The 23,138-nt window shown below is 41.0% G+C and overlaps 2 protein-coding genes and 1 non-coding gene across 6 annotated transcripts; all 3 read left to right on the top strand.

Annotated features, from left to right (window-relative positions):
• Nucleotides 1-1,343: 1,343 nt before the first annotated feature.
• Nucleotides 1,344-2,564, top strand: LOC121939422. Its single transcript, XM_042482445.1, has 3 exons — nt 1,344-1,803; nt 2,110-2,203; nt 2,301-2,564. The coding sequence occupies exons 1-3, from the start codon at nt 1,367-1,369 to the stop codon at nt 2,454-2,456; spliced, it is 687 nt and encodes a 228-aa protein (XP_042338379.1). The 5' UTR covers nt 1,344-1,366; the 3' UTR covers nt 2,457-2,564.
• Nucleotides 2,565-4,062: 1,498 nt separating this feature from the next.
• LOC121939421 (ubiquitin-associated protein 2-like) lies at nt 4,063-23,138 on the top strand. Of its 4 annotated transcripts, none has more exons than XM_042482441.1 (30): nt 4,063-4,136; nt 5,613-5,753; nt 6,147-6,224; nt 6,374-6,484; nt 6,665-6,824; nt 7,658-7,735; nt 9,700-9,763; nt 10,007-10,089; nt 10,448-10,500; nt 11,487-11,551; nt 11,696-11,924; nt 12,039-12,294; nt 12,435-12,566; nt 13,689-13,825; nt 14,324-14,571; nt 14,909-15,152; nt 15,318-15,357; nt 15,603-15,726; nt 15,931-15,985; nt 16,249-16,474; nt 16,843-16,934; nt 17,215-17,265; nt 17,525-17,603; nt 17,966-18,166; nt 18,534-18,704; nt 19,507-19,611; nt 19,708-19,740; nt 20,065-20,138; nt 20,646-20,837; nt 22,300-23,138. In XM_042482441.1, the coding sequence occupies exons 2-30, from the start codon at nt 5,655-5,657 to the stop codon at nt 22,393-22,395; spliced, it is 3,576 nt and encodes a 1,191-aa protein (XP_042338375.1). In that variant the 5' UTR covers nt 4,063-4,136; nt 5,613-5,654; the 3' UTR covers nt 22,396-23,138. The 4 variants fall into 4 exon arrangements, with proteins under 4 accessions (XP_042338375.1, XP_042338377.1, XP_042338378.1 ...); XM_042482442.1 differs by lacking the exon at nt 4,063-4,136 and adding an exon at nt 4,448-4,584; XM_042482443.1 differs by lacking the exon at nt 19,708-19,740.
• Nucleotides 15,784-15,860, top strand: LOC121939428. Its single transcript, XR_006105462.1, has one exon. It is a non-coding gene; the product is annotated as a small nucleolar RNA SNORD121A (small nucleolar RNA).

Genomic DNA, 23,138 nt, shown 5'->3' with positions numbered 1-23,138 from the left:
CCCCCTCTTGACCCCTAAAAAACCCAGTGATCCCTCCCTTAAATTAAAACATACTAGATGCACCTCAGACATCCTGCATCTACCGTTGCAAAATGCTCAACAGGGAGTGCCACCAAGCAGCTGCAGAGAGAAGCCAACATTGTTTGCTGCTCATGATAATAGAGAAAAATTTGCTCCATCGGCCACACTACCGTTTACTACGGCCATCACACAGAATGCATGTAAAATACCTGCTGAGACCCTAAACAAATTATCTGAAAGTCCATCCTACACTCAGGTACACAACCATGCAGATGTCAAAGCCAAAATGTCTGTTTTACGTCGAGAAGAGAGTGCAGATTCTCTCAGCTGCATCATGGACCCCCTCAGCGTCTCCTTGCTTCAGGTGGACCAACAGGTTGCCACAGACTCATTCCTCAGAGGGAAACAGAACACCTCACTCTGTTCGCTTGAAAGAAGAAAAGATAACAGAAAGAATGGGGAAGAAGGGCATCGCAAGTGTGAAGAGATGGCACGGAAAGATGTGGTTGAAGAGGACGTAGAATTTCGGCTGTCTCTTTTGGAGTTGCCACAAGCGAAAACCCAGTGCTCTCCTGTCTCTGACACCATGACAGCTACAAACCACACTAAACAAAGAAAAGACATGTGCTGCACCCTAGACAAACATTGTGAAATAGGTAAGTGTGCATTCTGAGTATGAATGTGTGTGCACTATTTTGTGCTTAATGGAGAATTTCATCCATGAAATCACTAGTATATCAATTACTCAGCCAGTGTTAGGTTGAATTTGTAAAGAAAACTTTATTTTTTAAGCATATCTCCATGGTGAACGAAGAATCCAAAAAGTTTAAATTCTTGATACATTATAGCTAATGATGGCCGCATTTAACAATAACAAAACTATACATCTGAACATTACCTCACTATTTTAAACACTTCCGCATACAAGTAGCGTGCCTGAGCAAGTGTGCGTGTGACCTCCGCTTGTGCATTCCAGTTCAAACTTACGCTCTTGCCCAGACATGCTTCTCTATGCATCAGACTTTTCATATTTTTTAAATAGTAAAGTTTTAGCAAAAATACATTTGTAAATACATGGATTACACTGTACAAGTTGTGTGAGAGATTTTGTAAACTGATGCTTTGATGTAATTTTGCTGCAGTTAAACACGGCATCCTTCTACTCAAAAAGGACAAACAAGGGGCATGCGAGAAAAAAGTTTTCTTCACGAATTCAACTTAACACAGGGTGAATAATATATGTATACATTTTCATTTTGCGGGTTAAGTATTCCTTTAAGAACTGGTATATGATTTATTTTGATTTTTATGTCTAGGTATGATAAAGCCTCCGATCCCCGAGGTTATGCTGGATCCTTTCTATAAGAAGAACAATCAGAAACCTCAAACTATGCCAGCTGAAGTCCTGGGCAACATGACCTCTGCATCCCCACTTAAACCCTCCATAAGTTCTTCTATGCAAAATTCTGTCATGCAGTCTGGGAACACTGGTTCACCCAGCTCACACGATCTAATGTCAAATGGTAGCAACCACACGCCACAAGGATATGCACACAATAAACACAACAAATTTGCATCTTCCACTTCAACACTACAGTCAGAAAGCACCTTAGGCCAATTGAACACAATGCCAAAGCAGGGTCACACAGTGCGTTCAAACCACTCCAGCAACACAGACATCTCGTCCCAACCTACAGACTCAAATAGTGAAGAGAGCAACAGCAGTCAGCAAATCAGCCCCATAATCCATCTGTCTGCACTGGAAGACCTGGATCATGGCCAGTAAGTACAAGGGATGTGGCAATTTTGTTTACACAGTCATCCTAAATGAGCATTTCAGAGGCCAGTGCACTTTATAATGAGACACTGCCAGTATTTCCACAAATACAAATAATGATAATACCCAACTGCGTTTAGGAGATATTATAATATTAACTGAAAACATACTGACAAACATGATACTGAAATCACATAGGCCTCTTTGGTGACATATTTAGATATCCAACTGTTTATTTTGGAATAATGGAGTAATCGCATTAGTTAACAAAAAATATTTCTGTCTTTTTCTCCAATCCAATCCAATTTAAGGTGGCGTATTGTCCAGGCCCATTGGGAGCAGCTAGAAGAGATGGAAGCTTTATTTTATAAAGAGGGGACTCTTCTGTGTCAGCAACCTGAAATGGTCAGAAAAAGATCAAAGTCACATTTCTTTGCTGCATTCATTTTATAAACTACATTTAAATGGCACTCCTCTGTCTGTTCTCATTTTCTTTTAACAGGCATTTGGGGAGTATGTCCACAAACTGGAAGATATAATGGAGAGAAAGGCTCGGTGTGTTCACAGCATGCTAGCTCAGCTGCGGCCATATCTTAAGCCCAGTTACTCTAACCAGCCACACAACCAAGAAGAAGATAATCATCATCCAATTACTTGAATTAACCATACTAAACGGGAGTATTTGTATTTTTAAGTGCAGCCTACACAGTGGAGAGATGGCAGTTATGCAAAGCAGTGCTGTTTATGAGTGCACACTGGCTACACTAAAAATGGTATGAGTCGATACTTGTGGGGTTGATTTTTTTCTCTCTTATATCCTCAGTGCTGTATACATTCTGAATCAGATGAATTTAATAGACTTTATTATGAAATTTATTTAGTTCTTTGAATTATAATTTAATGAATTCATCTTAAATTGGAGATTTGTCACGCTACTGTGGAAACCTGGATGACTGGTATTTAAAAATTAAGTTATTTTAATAGTTGCTATGTATGTACTTTATCGCTGCAATACTGGCACTTTTGGAGTTTCTCCTACAGTATCAGGCTAATAATTATCCCTCAGCTTTGTTCTTGGTTGTTTTTTGTTTGTTTGTTTTTTAAACCTACTAATTCTAAAGTTTTTCCATCAAAATCACAACACTTCATCATTTTGAGACATGGATTTGAATGTGATCTGGCCTTTCAGTTTCATGGTTTGAGTGTATAATTAGTGCTTTAACTGCACCCCCACCAGACTCTGGATAAAGACCAGCTGGTCTTCTTTGTAGTTATGGGCTTCACTAAAAGTCTGACCCAAAAATGTTAAATCAAGATGTAAAACTTTTTGCTACTCTACTTAAAACTTGAGCTCAGGTTATCAACTGAGCTGTTTACTTGACAGGTAGTGCTATTTTCTGATTGAAATTTTTGTTTTGCTTAGTTTTCTAGAGCAATGTGGCTATTTGGTGTGTTTTTGTTTTTTAGCTGAGCCATTGAGGCAACTTGATAATGCTATAAGATTGAATTAAATTTGCTTGATGATTCTGTGTTGCATTTTTTTTTTTTAGTTGGTAGGCGATTAAATGATTATTTTCTGGGTGAGGCGGTGTTGTTTTTATCCAAGTCCATTCACCTATTCAAATTGTCTTTTATAATGAGGTACTCTATATAGCCTATTTCAACGGGAGCATAGCTCAGAGAGAAAGGGTTAATAACATTTTAATAGAAAAAGCCAGTTTAGTGGATCACTTTTGTCAGTATTAAAGAATGAACAGTATATGATTAATTAGCTCATTATTCTAGCTAAGTTTTACATTCATGTGATAACTTTTTTTTTAAAGAAACTGCCTTAATACACCTTTTTCAAAAAATCTTATCTAGATACATATCTCAAAGCAATATCAAACCTAAAAGCATGTAATAAAAATGTTTACAAAACTACTGATTTATGCAAATATTACAGCTTTTTCGTATAACTAATTAGGTAAAGCCCCACGTGCGTTCATACTTCTGCCTATTTTATTTTATTTTTGTTTTATTATTGTTGTTTTTTTCTGTCTGGTTTGTACCTACTCGTCTCATTAGTTTCATTTGTAAATGTTCCGTCTGACCACACAATGTAGTGCTTTAAAAACTGGTAATATAAATAATTAAATAAATAAAACAAAATAAAGCTCGAAACATTACGGCGAAGCGCGCTCCCAGACGGGAACGTGCACGTAAGGGCACGGTGTTGAACCACGTGACCGGCTCGGGGGGTTTTGGTTGGCAGTATCGGTTTCACAACGTTGAACAACGGCGCGGTTGGTCACGTGACAGCATCTGCTGCTGCTGGCTGAGCGAAGCGTGTTAGCAGGTAAACGAAAGAACAAAGATTTGTTATGTTGTTGTTGTTGATTTAAAAACCGTTTGAACGACGTAATCGTCCCATCGTATAAGTTTTACAGTAGTTAAGGGAAAACCTTATTGGCGTTTTAGAGGAACCGTTTGTCCTGTTCGGTGGTTAGCTAACAAGCTAACTAGCTGGCTAGCTGGGCAGCGTTGTATCCGTACTGTAGTGCTGCATTTATTGTATGTGTACGGGCCGTTCACATGCCGGGCAGCTAGCCTGCTGCTCCTGTCTGTCGTAGCTTAACGTGAGCGGGCCACGCGTTTTTCGACAACTTTTCTCTCCCACGTACCGCATTACATTATTGGTACAAGTCATTGGACACCGGGCGTTGTAAATGTTGATGTAATACGCGGCTTTTGTTCGTTTTGTTTCAGTCATGTTTTCCTGCTGCTAACTTCAAATCGCCTCCGAGGTAAAGTGACTAACGTTAGCTTTTTTCTCGGTTCACACAAAGGATACATCTTCGCACTTTGTTTATTTTTTGTCCCCGAATCGGCGAGGCTACACGAACTGCGATTGCATTGGCGGACAGTTCAACTAATTGTTTGGCCAAACTGTTAATATCTCGCCGTTCGAGTACGGCATTTATCGGTAGAAATCGTGTGTGTACCGCACACGGAACAAAGACAAGTGCTATGCTAGGCTAAAGCTAACGTGGGCTAGATGACCTAGCTAACGCTGATGTGAACGTTAGCCAGTGCGGCTCATATTTCCGCCGAGCTCCTTGTAACGCTCACCTAAATAAGGTTACTGTTCAGTCACCACTTACGATAGACACGGACGACTGAGGAAACATTTGCTACATTATAAAGAACTCCTTTATTGTACCTTCATTTCCAGTGTTTTTCTGTCAGACATCATACGGTTGTGAGACGATAGTATGATCACAGCCGGTGGATTTTGTGTTCCCACGCTGACAAGTTGTCAGTTGGTTGAATTATTAGCTAAAACCAGTTACTCTATGTAATATAATCTATCCCAAGGTAATAATGTGCTTGCGACTTCCTAAAACAGCGTTTAACCTGGCACGAAGCCCAGGGCTCTTTGTGGATATGTTACTTATTACTTTCCATCATATGCCAATCAGATATCCCTATCCTGACGTCGTCGATAGGGAAAAGTGTTATAATTCATAATACCCATAACATTTGGTCGTGCAAACTTACAGTGTTTTTGTGTGGGAGACTGAGGGAGGGTTGTAAGTTGACACCCGGACAGTCCCCTCTTGGCTGGCTAAATTTAACCAGGGTGGTGGGGGGCGACAGATGGGGTTATAGTCTTACATAGTGTACTTGACAACAGTGAGTCTCAGTCTGCTCATATTCAGTTTATTGTACTGGCATTGGGCGTTTATTCTGTGTTTTCACGGTTTTATTATGCAATGTAACCATCTCACAGGTAGCCGCCGTTTCACTCGTCCCCTCTCTCTCTCTCCTACAGATTTTTCTATTTTGTACATACATTGTTTTGTATATACTGTATATGATGACTTCAGTGGTCAGCAATCAAGCCCGGGGCACTCGGGACAGACCGCTGCCCACCACCACCACACAAACTACACAGCCACAGAAACAGATACAGGTGGGTTTTCACCAAATACATTTCACATTACATACCCATAAATATAAAGTTTCCTTCAGGCTTAGTTAATTGTCCTGCTCAATAAAAATATAGTCTTTAAGTATTTTTTAGTGCAGTCAAAGGCTGCTTCCTCACTTAATATTACATGTCATTACACCAATATTGAAATTAAAAATTGTGATAAAGGTAAAATATAATTTTACACTTTTGAGTGATTATTAGGTGACTACATCCTACATGTATACCTCTAGCTGGATGTTAGCGTCTTTCATTAAAACATCTTGATAAAATTCAGTGTCTTGTCGTCCGATGTTTTGATTGAAAACGAAAAGGAGACCAAGTTTTGTGTGTTTCTGATGTGTAGTTTCTTACTCAACTCTGTTTGTTTACCAGGCCACAGCAGAACAGATTCGTCTTGCCCAAATGATCTATGACAAAAATGATGCTGACTTTGAAGACAAGGTCAAACAGGTAATGCTTTTTGTGCAAGTTCACACATTAAGACAAATACATTTTCTGGATCACAAGCATATTTTCTTGGAAATCTTGGACAGTTGGGCCCCCTGTGCATCATGTGGTAATCTAATTAAATGCCGTGTTCCTGTTTTACACACTTACAGCTGATTGAGGTAACTGGGAAGACTCAAGATGAGTGCATGGTAGCCCTCCATGACTGCAACGAAGATGTAAACAGAGCCATCAATTTTCTGCTGGAGAGCACCTCTGACACAGTAAGTGTTAATGTGCATACACACAAACTAGATTTATACATGATATGCATTTGTTTACATGTCTTATGGCATTTCCTCCAGATTTTTGCAAAAGCTGAAACATAATGAATCATGCAAAATATTAATCACCATAGGTGTATTTTATAGAGTCGACCTCATTCTCTGGTTTACCTCTGTCAGAACTCCTGGGAGACTGTGGGCAAGAAACGGAGCCTTGGGAAAGAAGGAGGACCCTCAGAGATAAAGGAGAGCAGAGAGAAGAAAGGAGGAGAGAGGGATGCTAGTCGTGGACGTGGGGCATCCAACAGGAGGGGCAGAGGCATCAGCCGAGGGCGTGAAGGTAAGAAAGGGCGTAAAGATGTTTGTCCTGTCTGCATAGATTGTTTAGATGTACAATACTGTGCAAAAGTCTTAGGCTTATTTATTTTAGCAAGGTTATAATGACCATACATATTTATTTGTCAGTAGTCTCTTTACAAAAATACAACCAGTATACAGTATTAAAAATGCTATATTTCAGAATAAAACAACCTCATCAGGCTTAAGCTGCAAATATTTACTGTTACTTCCATTTCCACTAAGCATGTCTTGAACTCTCTTAGGCAGGCAATATGAGATTTACAATGCTAATCTTCTGGTGTATTTACACCAGGTAACATTCAAGACATGTCTAAAGCTCAATATTGATTGTTTGAGCTACCTTTTGTTATGGTTGTATGATTCCATGTTTCACACTAAATATTGACTTTAGTCAGGAGAAGCCATTTTGTTTAGACTTTTTTGTTGTTTTAAAACATTGTACATGTTCTCTGTATTCTTTGAATCTTCATAAAGAGACTAAGCAATAAATGTATATATTAAGTCCTCATTACAACTTTTCTAAAACACAAAATCTATGGTGGCCTAAGATTTTTGCACAGTACTGTATGTTACCTGTCAGTTTGTCAAAATGGTCTTCTCTGTATTTGCATCTTTGACATTGACATTATTTTTAGTCTTTTGTTGCTTTAAGTATGCTGAGTTTGGAATTGTCAACTTTGATTTGTTCACGTGTTTCCCCCCCAAAGGTTTTAATTAGAATGGCCCAAAGGTCTTTCTCCCAGTTCAGTATTGATAAATTGTTTTTTTTATTGTCTTACTTTTCATGTACCTCTGTTTCTTGTTGGATTCCAGGTCGGTTAGAGGAGAATGGGTTTGAGGTGGCTCCTGGAGAGAGAGGGGGAGACCGTGGTCGCCGAGGGCGAGGCAGAGGTGAGCATTCACTAAAAACTACATATCTTCAGTTTATTTTTTAATGCAACTTTGTTAGCAATGAGTCCAGAGGGTGCAAAGACTGTACAAAGACAATTGAAAAAAGTTGTCCATAGAGCTGCTACCAGTTAACTTTTCCATTGCACGTTTTCCATAGGTATAAAGAGATTACACAAACTGTAGTGTAAAAAATGAAATGGACATTTTGAAACTAAACATGAAGTTTGTTTTGTAAGCCAAAACATTACCAAGCAAAATCATATGCGGTTCACATACATACGTATGTCTGTAGTGGAAATTTAAGACAGCTGCCTTATAAGTCTCTTGCATGTCTACATGTCTACTTTGGGCAAGCCTTAAGTTCACCCTTTGCACTTGTCCATAAATCTAAGCAAACTGTAATATTGTCTGTTTTTTTTGTTAAAGGTAAACTGCAGGATTGTTGGTTACTGTTAGTAAGCACGCTTGTCAGCAAAAGTGAAAGTAAAAGCAAACCCTAGCTTTACTTTCTGTCAGCGATTTGCCTCGCTGTAATTGTCTTTTTTGGTGCTGTGTGTCTTGAATGCCTGCAGTTTACAGTTTGGTACTTGGCTGCTACCTTTTTAAAAAGCCCCAACCACACCTGAGCGTTGTGGGGGTACATACCCATTAACGTCTAGTACACAAAGAAATACAGGCAGAGGGCAGTCTCTGACACATACTACTCGACACTCGTACAAGTGATGATTGAGAAGGATTACTTCTTAACGAGTCTATACTTTTTTTTTACAATCCTACATATTATGTCTTTCATTGCGCCCTTTTGATGGGGAATTGCCTCAGATGTTGTTGTGCATGTTTTGGTGATGTAGCAGGCAACATGTCTATTTGTGTCTGCAGGCATGTAGGCTATTGCAGCACTCAACGTGTGTGGAATGCGCTCCGTCCCTGCAGCTGCTTGAGTGTGTGTTTGGTGGGGCGGAGCAAATAGTCTATAGATAAAGAGATTGGAGAAGGTGAAAAGGAGTGGAATCTGGCTGGATTTGTAGGCGCTCCTTGTAACAACAGGTGATCTAAGAACGGTGAGGTCAGTCAAGGCCTTGCTCAGCCAAATTGTGTCAGGTGGTTGGTAATGGTTTAACTGTGGAGACATGCATCTATTGTTGTGGCTGCTTGTCTTTATGAAAAGCTGTTGAACATCTTCAGTTAAAATCTTGACTTCAAGATATTCTTTGTTTAAAAACAGATCCTTTAGGTTTTTTTAGGCAGCCTATTACCTCAGTTGCCCATGTTAGTATGTTTTGACTGCACAAATGTGACATTCTGATGAAGTTGAAGCTTTCATTCTTACTTTGCGCTGTACTTTTAGTTTAGTTGTTGCTCACAATATTAAAGCTATGCTACATTTTAGGGGGAGGGGCAGTGGAAAACCATGGTAGAATAGAAAGTTAGACACGTTATTGCAGTTTGGGTCTAAACAAAAACAGAGAGAATAATGTCTAACAAGGGTTGCAACCGTAGAGATTATCATGGTAAGATAACCGTCTCAGAAAATATCACGATATTACAGAGTAATTATTACCTGTCAGAATGACCATTAAATGAATGGAAATGGAAGGGTTAGAATTGATGGATAATTTGTTTTACTGCTCTCATTGAAATTAAAACCATTTTTGACAGAAGTATGCTTAAAAAGCCTCCCTTTTGAAAATAACAAAAATAAAGACTCTTCATTCAGCTGCATTTTTTTCACCTAATATCATAGATAAGCAAATGTACATGGTAAGTTAGTTGCCAACTTTAATTTCACAGTGTACCTTAAAACTGGTATATCACTGCAGCCCTTTGTCTAATACTTGATGAAGATCGTGACCAAGACATTGTTTTGTTTTTTTTTAAACTTAATTAAAAAAAATCTTTAAGGAGTTAAGGCTGAAAGAGACCAGTCAGCAGAGGTCATTTGGTTGTTTTGTGTGTGTCCTCAGGGGCAGGGGGTCGCGGTAGAGGAAGAGCAGCTGCTGGCAACAGGTTCTCCTCCCAGGGAATGGGGTAAGAACATGTGATTAGTGTTAATCTTAAGCCTGAGCTAGGATGAGGAGGTGGTGATGGTAATAACAAGCACATATCTTAAAAGACAAACGTGTGGAGAAATTAAGTTTCTGAATCCCCTCATTCAGTAACATTTACAGATCAAGCAGTATTCTCTTCACTGTCACTTATGTTGGCTTACCTTCCCAAACTGTGTCTTCCTCTTTCCTGTTGTCTCTTCTTTCCGCCCTCTACTTCTTTCAGCACCTTCAATCCTGCTGACTACACAGCTAACTCTGGTGCTCGTCAGGAGACATGGGACGGCAACGAACCTGCTGAGGGAACTGGTATGGAATATAACAGAACATCAGATGTCATGTTTTGATGCAATTTCCTACTTTGGCTATAGAGTGGTTGTATAAATTGTCACTTTAAAAGTATCTAGCTCATTTGCCCCAAGCCAGTGTTAAATTTCAAATTCAGGCCATTCGTTTCCAAATAAAAGCAGATTTCAAGCAGTAATGGGCAGCTTAATCTACACATTGGATTTAAGGGTTTGTAATTTTAGCGTCATATTAAAGCAGGCAGGGTGCTACATTTTGTATCACTCCTCTGGAGTGGTTAATGGTTGCCAAGAACATATCATGAGTATGTGTGAACATGGCAACACTAACTTGGCTGCTATTCCGTTTTTGTTTTTTTTAGGAACATGGGGAGGCAATCTGGAAGACTGGACTGCAGAGGACTGGAATGAGGACGTAAGGCGGCACTTTTTTATTCATCTGAAATGGATAATATTGCTTTAGTTTTGAGGGCCAAGACTATATTTGTTTACTTTAGGCTAAATCCACATTATTACGTCTTCATTTAATAATGCATAACTATTGCTGGGTTGATGCCTAACTTCCACTCTAATATGGCATTTTGGAAACCCTAAAAAGGAGAAATTTGAGAACACCGCTGACCCCGTTTTAGTAGTTTGAGTTGCATTTTAGCCTGGACGAGCGGAAACTGAGACTTTTGGAAACAATGATGTAAACACCCACATTTGCTTCCCGAATGGGTCTTATCAGTCACAGCTGGTCATGTCAAAACATTATAACTAGGTCTACATAACTTTTGCGATTTTTATCCTTCTTGTGTGAGTACTCTTTTTTTCCCATGGCTTGACTTCCTCTGGTGACACTTCAGTCTGGTACCTTTGGAATATGTTGCTGTATTTGCCTTGTAAGGACTCCCAATCTGTTTTCTGCTGCCTTGACCGCCTTACAGTCCGCCTAGTCCAAATGAAAAATTCTGGTCTGACTTTCTGCTATCTCCATACTGTTTTTTGTAACTAAGTAACCAACCGCAAAGAGCAGATGATCTTCTTGTTAACACTGGCACATGCACACTCAGTATATGTGAATGGTCATGTGATATGCAATTTCAGGTGTGTTAATATAGATGGAGATAATTTCTGAAACAATGCGGAAACGCTCATGTGCACGGAAATCCGTTTCACTTCAAAACGCTGTTGTAAAATCTGTAAATATTAGTTTGGATGTGGCCTTAGGTTGCTTAAACTCTGCATTGACCTGCTGAATGTCTAGTGTTAGATCATAGGTCTAGTGATGTTAACTCACTAAATAGTGTTGGTTCATAGTCAGTGATTTTATCTGAATGGTTGTTTGTATACATTACAGCACGTGTCTATATTAATCTTATGGATCCCTGTGATTGCACTCCCTCTCCTTTTTTACAGTTGTCTGAGACCAAAGTATTCACTGCCTCTTCTGCTCCAGCAAACCACATCACACCTGGACCCAAGTAAGCGTTCCCACCCAAAGTCAAGCCAACTTAAAACACTACAGAGCTCAGGGTTTATATTTGGGAGTAACTAAGCTGAATATGTACTTCCTCTGTCTTCTCCTTTTTTAACCCTCTTCCTCAAACCCTTCTGTTTCTCCTCAGTGTGGACCTGGCTGGCCTACTGCCTAAGACTGGAGTGGCTGTAGGGGGTATGGACTCTGACTTGGGGGCAATAGTCGATGGCCCCTCAGCCGAGGATTTGGGCCAAAGCCTGGTGTTTACCAATTCCCACCACAATGGACGCACTGCAACACACAGCTACGCACACGCCACAGCCAACAGCTATGCCCATGCCGCCTCTGCTAGTACCACCTACGCACATGCTGCACTGGTACAAAAACCCACACTTAAACATGTGCAACTTATGGATATGTTTATGTGCCAAAACTCTGATACATGCTATCGGTGTATTCAGTTCAGGTTTTTTTTCCTCTCATCCTCCCAGTCCTCTGTCCTGGGTTCTGGTTTTGGGCCCCTGAATGCGCCTAAGCCAACACCTGCCTCCGACATCAGGACACCAGAGCAGCTCAACGGGCCTCGGCTTGGTCAGAGAGCCAGTCAGCCTTTGGCCACCGCCAGCAACATTAATGTTGCCAAAGATGCAGGGCCACCTCCAATACAGAACCCTGCTCCTGCCTCCTCGCCCTCTGTAGAAGTCAAGACTCAGAGAATGGAGAACGGCCCTGTTACTGCCCAACACTGTAAGTTTAAATATCTAAAAGTAAATACGAAATCTAGCACAGAAATGTAAATGTTAAATTGTTCGTGATAACAACAATGCAAGAGGTACAGTGTGCTGTAGTAATAGCTGTATGTATATATTTTCCTGCATTCTCTCCAGTGGAGATGAAACTTCAACCAGAGCCGTCAGCGGTGCTCAGCCAACTGGCTCAGAGGCAACAACAATCCTCCATCCTTCCCACCACAGAGCCTCTGGGTCTTTCGCATGCTCCACAGGTCCCCACACCGCCAGGTAGAGCTGCTCAACAGTATCATACTATGCCATTAAAGGTCTGAAAGTGTGCTGAGAATACCACATGACATTAGAGCCGCAACTCAACTAATTATTTACATGACCGACTATTGTTAATTAGTGAATTAATTATAGAAGAATACCAGCGGCAGTAGATTGTGTTTCATGATCCACTGAGCTGTTCAATAACCACTGTAGCAGAAAGGAGAGCGACACTTACACTTCCCTTCTGACATGTTTATGGACTGTAACCACACATGAAAAGAAAACAGGAAATATATAACATGACCAAGGATACATACAAACTTATACATATTAGTATGCATAACTTCTGCTACGTTTACCTACTCTGGCATATTCAAAACCCCAAAATGGAGACTTTTGAAAAAGAAAAAGAAATGCTTAGTTTTAAAAATTGGATGTTGCCTTTTACCCATGCGGAAACTGAGAATTTTGAAAACAATGACACAATCTCGCACTCTTGCCTTCTGATCGGGTCTCATCAGTCTTGACATGTCAAGACAAAACATTGAAGCTAGGCCTACATGCCTTTTTGTGATATCATCCTTGTGTGAGTAATGTTTCTTATTTCCCATTTCCATGGCTTCCTCTGGCGATGGATAATGCTCACAGTTCCACTCTAATGAGTCGCTGTATTTGCTTAAGCAATGATGTAATGATTGCTGTTTTGCCTCTATAGTATTTTCTGTAATGAAGCAACCAACCTCAGAGTAGACAATCTTCTTCCTGTCCAGTGTTAGTGAATGTTCATGTTATATGCATTTTCAGGCCTGTTGGTATCGACAGAGGTTATTTCTGAAACGGTGCTAAAACAATTGTGTGTACGGATTCATTTTCATTTTAGAACGCTGTTTTAAATTGAAAATGTCTTAGTGTGGATGTAGCCTCTGATACTGGCTACAGAGCCGATATCAAAGACAAACATTCATCACAATAATTGAATCAGTGCCTTCTCTGCTAAAGAAAAGAGTAGTGCAAAGACTCAAATAGTATTTGTGCTGTAAGATCATGGTAGTATCGCCATCTTCATTATGTCTGCTGCTCTTACACTTATTTTGATGTTAGTGATATGATTTTAACATCATTGTCAATCTCCTTTAGGTCATGAGTCCTCCGTCCCTCCTGTGAGAGATGGAGCTTCTCCAGGAGTTAAGTTGCCAGGCATGGAGCCCTCCGTCACAGAACCCCCGCAGCGGCAGCTAAAGACACAGAGACGCAGAGTACCTCCCCCCTCAAAGGTGTGAACCTTTTATCAGACAAAATAGTATCCATATAAAAATAACAATAGCAGTATTACTTGCAAGACATTGTAGAAACTGAAAGTGCTCTGAATAATGTATCTGCTCTCACATGCTTGACAAGACGAGCCAACTAGCTAATCGACTCTGTGGTAGGGACAGACTTAATAAAGGACTTTACTTAAGCTGTTAACTACACTCCCACGACTTTAACTTTCATAATCAGAGATGTCTAATCAACAAACACAGAGGGTGCGGATAAGTATACAGTCTTCTGTAGAATATTAATCTCATAGTTGTTTGCAGCACAGTTCACAAGACTGTTTTGACCAAACACGCCCTCTGGCAAAATATCATCCACATTTTTACATTTTTGACTGATAAAGATTTTGCACACATTTTAAAAACTTGATGTCCATATTTTAAATATTTTACACATCGTACAAAAACAAATTCACAATCATCAAAATTGGTTAAATTGCCTCTTTGTCTTCTCAGATCCCGTCATCAGCAGTGGAGATGCCGGGCTCAGCAGATATACCTGGCTTGAACGTCCAGTTTGGAGCTCTTGACTTTGGGTCTGAGGCTGGTAGTGGAGCAGTAGACATGGCACAGACGGAGTCGGCCAGGGAGCAAGCCCCGGCTCAGGTCCCAGCTCCAGCAGCTCCTGTACCCATGCCTGTCCCCACTGCTGTTTCCACACAGCAGCCACAGAGCAGCCTGTTCTCCAAGCCAGGATCTGTGAGGTGTGTGTGAGAGTTGTTTTGAGTTGGCGTGTGAGTTTGTCTGTTTATGTGAAGAATTTGATATTTCCAATTTTATACATGTATATCTTTGTGCATCAGTCTTGAGCCATGGGAAGAGCAGAGCGTTCACTGGATCAGTTGCTACAAAGTGTATCACTGAGATAAAGGGATTAGAGAATGATGTCTTTGTTTTAGCTCAGTTACAGGTGGAAACTGCTTGCATGTTAATTAAATAATATTAATACATCCCATTGGCACTTTAGTTATATTCTCTGATCCTTATTATGTATATTCATCCATCTTTCCACGTCTTGCTTTCTCTCGTTCTTGTGAACAGTGAACACATGAGCAGCATACCCACCTTACCTTCAGCCGTATCAGATCCCAGCTTCCCTTCACCATCCTTGGGCTTGCCTAGTGCCACGCCCTCCCCTTCCATGGGTCTTCCCAGTGCAGCCGCTCCACCCTCTTCTACAGCCCCTACTGCAGCCAACCGTGTGGAGAGCAGTGGTCCAAGGTCCCTGCCACCTCATCTGGGCTTCTCACAGAGCAAAGATGTCCCCTCGGCTGCTGCTCTTACAGTGAGCATAAACCTTTTTATCTCTTTGTATGCATAAAGCCAAATGATAAGAGGATAGAGACCACTGTGGACTTAACCTTAATTTGACAGAAGCTCAGTGTTTGCTTAATGCCTGACAAAAATCTGAATAATAATATGTAGACTTTGATAATTCCTCTTCTCACAGAATGGCTACAATGGCATGAAGACGCAGAGCACACAGGACAGTAAGTACACTTAGCTTTGCGAGTTCTAGAGAACTATATTGAAGTGGCCAGACAAATCAAGTATAATGAATATTGATTGCTAAATGCATCCGATGGGAAGTGGGAATAATTCAATCACGGAAAGTGGATGAGGTTTGATAAAGACCAGAACATACTCAAACCCACTTTTCATGTGCAACTTTGATTTATTCTGTTTCATTCTCATATTTATCCTCTCACAATCACTCATGTTTCTTCAAAAACAGCTACGTCATCATCGTCTAGAACAGTGAAAACTGAGTCCCCCGTTATGACGAGTGACAGTGGCCACCACATCCCCTCCCCTGCAGTTACACCTTCCCACTCAACATCCATCCCCTCGCTCAGCAGGTAAGGGATGGCATTCTATAATACACATTGATTAGCTTTTTTTTGTGTCCTCGTCTCTGTCTGGAGATAATGATGGTTACAAGCACATATCTCAATCCTTTATGTGGAAATACCTTTTACTGAATCTCCTGCTTTCATTTCCTGGTCTTTAGTTGCTTTGTCAGATTAAAGCACGCAGACTTTATCATTTTATTCTCTCTTTAGTCATGTGACCAGCACCCAATCTGGATCGGTCCTCGCCACAAGCTCCTCCCTTACTGTAAGTGTCTGTGCATGCTTGCACCCACATGCAAGCTTACTTCAACATTATTCTGCAGTAATTGTAATAAAAGGACACGTCAAAAAAATTGACACTCCTTTATCTTGTAGTTGTGTATTTGAGTGCAAGGCTTTCTTTTTGGCTAAGCTCTGAGGCTTTTCGGAAAACATAGTTCTATTTATGAAGCCATTCATGCCTTGATCTACAAACAGTTGCTCGTTCTCTTCTCACACACCTTTTCTGCTCTTGTTCTGCTACACCAGGTCAGTAATGAGGAGGGCAGCAGCAGCGGTAACCTCCACGCTTTTTCATCATCATCGTCGTCCAGCCAAGCTGTCAATTCCAGTCCTTCAGCTCCCCTGGCTGTCAGCAGTTCAACCACCAACGGACTACATCCGTCTGGAGCGCCGGGACTGACTCCCAATGGCACAAATCCTGCACTCTCAGCTGCAGGCAGCCGCACAGCACCCTTGCTCACCACTAGCTCTGGTAGGCTCACAGGTCCACTCAGGACATCACTGTTGCACAAGAACTCGTTGACAAAAAGTTTTCTGAAATAATAAAATATATCATTTTCAAATAATATTCCTCTTGTAATGTGGCTGCTTTGACACCTGAGTAAGTAGGGCTGTCTAACGATCAATTTTTAAAGTTGTGAATATGTACATGTGTCACATTTCTTATATTGCATTTTTAAAATTCTGTTATTTTGTGTTACAAAACAGTTATGAAGTCCATATTGATTAGGTAAAGGCAAATTAGGCAAATATCAATTGCAAGATAACTAATTACCCAACTAATGTCCATAATTTTTGCATTTAGTCAAGTGAAAAAATCTTGTTTCTCATCTTTGCCAGGTAAAGCTCCTCCCAACTTGGCCCAAGGAGTGCCACCTCTCCTGGCCAACCAGTACATTATGGGCCCTGGTGGCTTACTCCCTGCTTACCCGGTAAATATACACTCTCTGATTAGTCTTTCTCAATTAACTTGTTTGTGTATTACTTTGTCTTCGGGGCTTTTTTTGAAGGAAAAGAGTTGCACCAGTAAAGATAGATGGCATCACAAGGACTAACCTACACACAACTGTTTATTCTGTTTTTGATCTATTTGTAAGCTGTCATGTACCGCTTAAATTAAAGAGTAGTGTGTTTGGCATGAGTGGATACACTAACTCAAACATGTTACTAAATTATCACTAATTCTCCTCTCCATTGTCTCTACTTCAACAGCAGATCTATGGATACGAGGACTTGCAAATGTTGCAGTCTCGCCTTCCTATGGTGAGTCTTCTCATTCTGCTCTTCACCCTGCTGCATATCACTGTGGTTGTAATAGTTGTTTTAAATCAGCAAAGCTTTGGCTTTAAAATGTGTTCTTTAATGTGTTTCCCTTTATATTATAATTCTGCCACCTTTAGTTAAGAAACCATTCAGAATCTATGTCCTCCCTTCCATTGCATGGCAGTCAAAGTTTTAAAAAAAAAAAAAGCTATGTGGGGCATTTTCATATAATTGTTATTTTTTTTCTCTTCTTATACAGGACTATTACGGTGTAACATTCCCTGGTACTACGGCTACTATGCCTGGAAGAGATAACCTGGCCAATAATTTATATTCTGGTGAGTCAAATTTTATGTTAAACTGAACTGAAACTTGAGTTTCTGAGCTGACCTTTAAATGTGTTTCAAGATATGCTGTTAACTGACACAATTACTATCATTTTCATTGAACTACGCATCCATCTGTTAATTTCATTTATAGCAAGTCATTTTTGCACTTCAGCATATTGAGTTGAGCATAATTGATTCCATCAACATGGAGATTTTGAACAATCGGTGACTGTGACAAAGTACTTAAGTTTTTCTTGATTCTGTGGCATCTTTACAAAATTCACATTAGCTGTTCAACAGATGGGCAAAGGAATTTTAAATTTATTTTTTCAACCTCAGTTTTGCCTTTTCTGCCGTCATTTTCTGTTTAGGTGAGGCAACAAAGTTCGGCAGGAATGATTCGTCATCTCCAGCTCCCCCAACCAGCCTGTCTACAGCCGGGGTTCAGTCACAGCCTCAGCAGGCTCCACAAGCAGGATCACAGGGCCAGGGGCAGGGTCAGGGCCAGGGTCAGCAAACACAGAACCAGGCCTTCCTCAATCCCCCTCTGCCCCCCGGCTACGGATACACTGGTAAGTACAATTATTTTTAATGAAGAGGATGTTGGCGCTGTTAATTTTCATCTTATCCATGAACTTTACTCCTGATGCAAATCTTAGCTTTAGCTGCCATCTTCCCTCTCATTATTTTTGGCTTCTTGTTACATTGAGGAGGAGTCTGTTAAAATATATCAGGAAAATTTTAAGCCTGAAAAACTGAAAAAGGATTTTTTTTCCATTACTGTTAATGTAGACAAAGTCAATTTGAATTTTTGTGGACTCGATTAATATATCTCTGTTCTGCACAAAAGAACCTTTCTCATCATTGTGCTAAAACCTGATTATGTAGCCATCTGCTTTCATTGCATTTGGATAATCTTTCTAATTTGCTATTTTACAGGTCTGCCGTACTATGCTGGTGTGCCGGGGGTTCCCTCAGCCTTTCAGTACGGCCCCACCGTCTTTGTGCCTCCCGCTTCGGCCAAGCAACCTGCAATGGGCCTGGCCAACCCCTCCAATCAGTATCACCAACAGCATCAGCCCAGTTACGGACAGCATGCATACGGCACAGGTAAGACCAGGACGAAACAAGAGGGCTCTTACTAATGTTGTTTTTAGATAGTTAACGCAGAACATTTTTAGTCAAATGTACAGTATTTAAGTAATAATACAGTTTCCATGAGAAGATTATATCCAATTAATTATTTTGTTTAACTGACTTGAGCCTGTGGGTGTCTGTTTGAACTACTACAGCACAGGTTTATTTTTAATCATTACTGCCAAACTATAATAGTGCCACAAACTCTCGCAGCAACATGCCATGAAAGTACACAAGCTATGCTCTTATAAAGTTTTGGCAGAAATGACTCTTTGTAATACATGACAAAATTTGGGCACATATGTATATTACAACAACATTTATTGTGAGAGAGAGATGGGATGTGTATATTGAAAACTTGCCATAAATTAGGTGTGGGGAGTGTAGAGGGAGGCAAAATACATTTTCAGCTCTTTATACATGTACACCAAATGCTGCATGCGCGTGTGGAATCGGGCCTGTGTGTGTTTTTTTTGCTTGTGCTGCATGCATAGCTCAAACCCCCTTGCTGAAGTTGGACGCGGCTCAATATAGACACAGCTGCCATTTTAGTCAGGTTACCTTACTGCCTCTCTCTCCCCTGCCCCCTTCTTTTTCCTCTTCACATCCTTTTTCTCTTCACCTGTGGTCTTCCTACGCCCTCTCTCTCTCTCTCTCTCTCTCTCTCTCTCTCTCTCTCTCTCTCTCTCTCTCTGTCTCTGTCTCTCTCTCTTTCCCTCTCCCTCTCCCCTTCGCTCGCTCTGCCTCCTCTTCTTCTGTACTCCTCCTCCTTCAGCCTTTGATGACCTGTCTCAAGCCCACGGTGGGGAGTACAGTAAGGGAGGGTACGGAGGCTCTGCCCAGTCACAGGCCAAGTCAGCGGGCAGCGGCCCAGGGAAAGGTACATACACAACACACGTGCGCACAGTCTGACAACAAACAGTCAAAGTCAGCGGGCATTTCCCTGTGGGAAAAACCGATGTACTCACAATTGCAGATGATTCAACAGTCAAGAGTGTTCTGGAGGAAGGTGTGTATATGCACGTGTGTGATTGCACTTTGATGTGCTCATAAATGGAAACATGCAAAAAGGTGACAAAGGGAGAAACATGCCTCTGCGCCTCCTCACCTAATATGCTTCTTCCTACTGGCTGGCCCCCCTCCTACTAACAGTGAACATTCAGTGCTTAATATTGAGTCTTCAGTGAACTGACACAGTTGTATTTCTTTCCCCTTAACCCTTTTGTTTTCCTCTCTTCTATCATTTTCTTCTACCCTTTTGCTTTTCTGTCTTCCCTCTTACATTCCAATCTTTCCTTCACCCCTTTCCCGTTCCCTCTTTTCGTTCTCTCAGCACCAGGACTGTCAGGGTCAGGTACCAGTGGAGGCGTGCCTGACATGGGAGGTTCAATCTACAGCAAAACTCAGGTGAGTGATTTGCAGTTCTGTTGAATGTCTTTAGGTCCAGGTCTAATGCTTCTGCAAAATAATAGTACTCTAAAAGTAACACCTGACTGACCTTTTCTGAAAAAACAGTCTTGGTTTTGTCTGTCCACAATTCCAATAATCACTAGCTCTGGTTTGGTTGAAATAAACCCATGATTCACCCAGTTACATGTGAAAATATGCTGTGTCTTTACATAATAAATCTACTGTTAATTTAAACAGAGTTTGGTGGGTTTTTTTATTTAAACACAAAAACGAGAGAAAAAAGGGTCCAGGTAGAAAATCACAAAAGTTATCCTTTAAGTTATAAATTGACTTTGGATCCAGAAATATGTTTTGCGTAGACTTTTTTTTTTAATGGAACCCTAAATAAAATTGCCATATAATTTGAGTTTTTCCCCCCAATACTTAATGTCTACACATGTGCTTCATCATGTTGACCTGCATTTACAATTTTAACCACTTGTGTCCTCTCTCGGTTCTACTCAGTCATTTGACAAGCAGGGCTTCCACACGGGGACGCCGCCTCCCTTCAGTCTGCCTTCAGCGCTGGGGGGCACAGGGCCCCTGAACCCTGGGGGTGCTCCTGGGTACGCCCCTGCTCCCTTCCTGCACATCCTACCACCGCACCAACAGCCCCACTCCCAGCTGCTGCACCATCACCTCACACAGGACGGACAGGTAAACATCACATTCCAGGGTTCCCATGGTCATGAAAAACCTGGAAATGTCATGGATTTCCACAAACACATTTTCCAGGCATAGAAAAGTCATGGAATAAGTAAAAACCATTGATAGTTTTGGAAAAGTAATGGAATTTGGTGTGTGTAACAGAATTGTTGCAGTTTTTTCCTTGGATAATGTCCATATGTAACATAACAGCAAATTGCTTTTCTGTGGCTATCAATTTAACATTGCTGTGTTGGGAAGTTTTGTTTTCCATCACCAACATTTCTTAATTTTCACTCTGCATTATGTCTCTCCCCTCATGTATGTCAGCTAGCTAAAACTATGTTTGAATAGAGTTTGACTCAGATATGTTTATAAAATGTAGGCAAGTCGGGCTAGAAGAAAATAATTTTGGGTGCATCATTAGAAATGTGTTGTAAATTAGGGCGTTTATCTGTGAATACACGGGACACTCATGTTTTCTGAACAGCTGTGACCTCAGCATTTTGTTGTAGTTAGCTCACTAAGGAGAGCAGCTAAACAAGACTACTCCTGTGCATTAGAGCTTCGATCTGGCACAAAAATCCGACAGGCTTGAACCGAAACTGTGCAGGTTCATGAAGGGGCCCGACTTGATCCCGAGCCGGAGCAGCAACTTACAAGCTACAGTCAAATAAAGTCTTACCAGTGCATTAACAGACACAAACTGGACTGTGTCAATTTGGAGTGCTGTTGGGCATTCTGTCTGAGAGGGAGCAGCAGGGCATCAAGTAAAACTTAACCGTTCTTTAATTGGTAGGAAATACAAAAATAAGCTTGAACCTGACCCAATACAAGCCCTGGCTAATGTTGATAAATTACGGCCCAGCTCTGCCCCAGTCAGGTTTGGGCAGAGAAATTAGAGTTTGAGTGTATATTTACTTGGATGCCTGCAGTATTCAGCAACTTAATTGGCCTGTTTTTAAAGATTATCTTTGGGGACTTTTTGCCCTTATATTTGAGAGAACATTTTAAGCATGAAAGGGGAGAAAGAAAGAGAGGATGACATGCAGCAAAGGGCCGAAGTTGGAATCAAACCTGCAGCCGCTGCAGCAAGGACACACCCTCTCTACATGGGATGCCAGCCCCAACTTAGTAGGCCTTTTTTGACCAACTGTTCCCAAGAACAGTTTCTCCCAAGAACTTAAGTGAGACATGTAAAAAAGGCTTTTGTTTTAGCAGTCAACACTGCAAACTCCACCCTGAAGGTTCCTGGGCTCTCAAAAAGTATCACCCACGGAACAGATACTTTCAGGGGGCCCTTACTGCACCACAGGGACCACAAGTGTATCTGTAGGTTCCTGTGGGTTGTGTCAGTGAAGTCCCGCAGAAGGTTCCAGATAATTATCCTGCAGTTGGACGGGCCTAATAAATGTCATGGGAAATTAAATAAACCTGTCAGGAAGTTACAGACTAAACCTCTTTTTCTCCGCAGGGTGGTCCTGGTCAGCGCAGTCAGTCTAGCAGCATGCAGCAGAAAACCCAAGGCAGCAAGTCCAGCTACAGCAGCTCCCCCTACTGGGCCAACTGAGGAATGCTTCCCACTCCCCACTCCCCCAAAAGGCTGTGTGTGCGTGCGCGTGTGTTAAAGCTAAAACATAAAAACAGACACACTACCCTCACAATGAGCAACCTTGGGCCTGCTCATCCTGCTCCCCCCACCTCCACAAGTCCTCATAAGTCTTTTGGGTTCTCTCTTCCCCCCCTTTTCAAAATTTGGTTGTACATGTAAGATATTTATGTATGTATTTATATATATATACTGTATATGTAATAGTAGAACATGAAATGTGGTTGCTGCATTTTATTTTTGAAGGACTTTTTGTTTACTTTTTTCAAAACTGCAGGAAAAGATGTTACATTAAGACAGAATGAGATGATGGTGAGAGCGAGTGAAGAAGAGGAATGATCTAAAACTTCCTGTAAAAAAAAAAAACAGAAAAAGGAAAAGGAGAGAGCTATAGCACTGATTACGTATGAGGACATTTCAGATGGGGGTGGGGTTTATAATAACTAACTGCATCTGTCTCGTCTTTTTTCTTTTCTTTTTTTATACATAACTTCCTGAATGACAAGGCTCTTCCCCCAATACTTCATTTTGTAGCTTCCTGTCTTTTCCCCTCCGGCCTCTCTCCCTCCCTTCTTCTGGAGGGCTGCCTTCTCTCCTTTTGTCAACACCTCCCCTTTAAAGACAGACCTGCCCATCCAAATTTTATATTTTAATTTAATTTTAACCCTGATTTCCCTCGAAATAAAAGTTCTGAGCAGTTGGAA

This window comes from Plectropomus leopardus, unplaced genomic scaffold, assembly GCF_008729295.1.
Source record: "Plectropomus leopardus isolate mb unplaced genomic scaffold, YSFRI_Pleo_2.0 unplaced_scaffold48, whole genome shotgun sequence".
NCBI classification, from domain to species: Eukaryota; Metazoa; Chordata; class Actinopteri; order Perciformes; family Serranidae; genus Plectropomus; species Plectropomus leopardus.
Note: the sequence above shows the minus strand (reverse complement) of the source record. Positions and strands in the feature narration are given on the sequence as shown.

Excerpts from the sequence above, each read along its gene's own strand:
- LOC121939421 (XM_042482441.1), top strand. The coding sequence starts at position 5,655 with ATGATGACTTCAGTGGTCAGCAATCAAGCCCGGGGCACTCGGGACAGA. Across the intron at positions 6,225-6,373 it reads TTGAAGACAAGGTCAAACAG|CTGATTGAGGTAACTGGGAA; the intron begins GTAATGCTTTTT and ends ACACACTTACAG. Across the intron at positions 10,501-11,486 it reads CAGAGGACTGGAATGAGGAC|TTGTCTGAGACCAAAGTATT; the intron begins GTAAGGCGGCAC and ends CCTTTTTTACAG.
- LOC121939422 (XM_042482445.1), top strand. The coding sequence starts at position 1,367 with ATGCTGGATCCTTTCTATAAGAAGAACAATCAGAAACCTCAAACTATG. Across the intron at positions 1,804-2,109 it reads GAAGACCTGGATCATGGCCA|GTGGCGTATTGTCCAGGCCC; the intron begins GTAAGTACAAGG and ends ATCCAATTTAAG. Across the intron at positions 2,204-2,300 it reads TGTGTCAGCAACCTGAAATG|GCATTTGGGGAGTATGTCCA; the intron begins GTCAGAAAAAGA and ends TTCTTTTAACAG.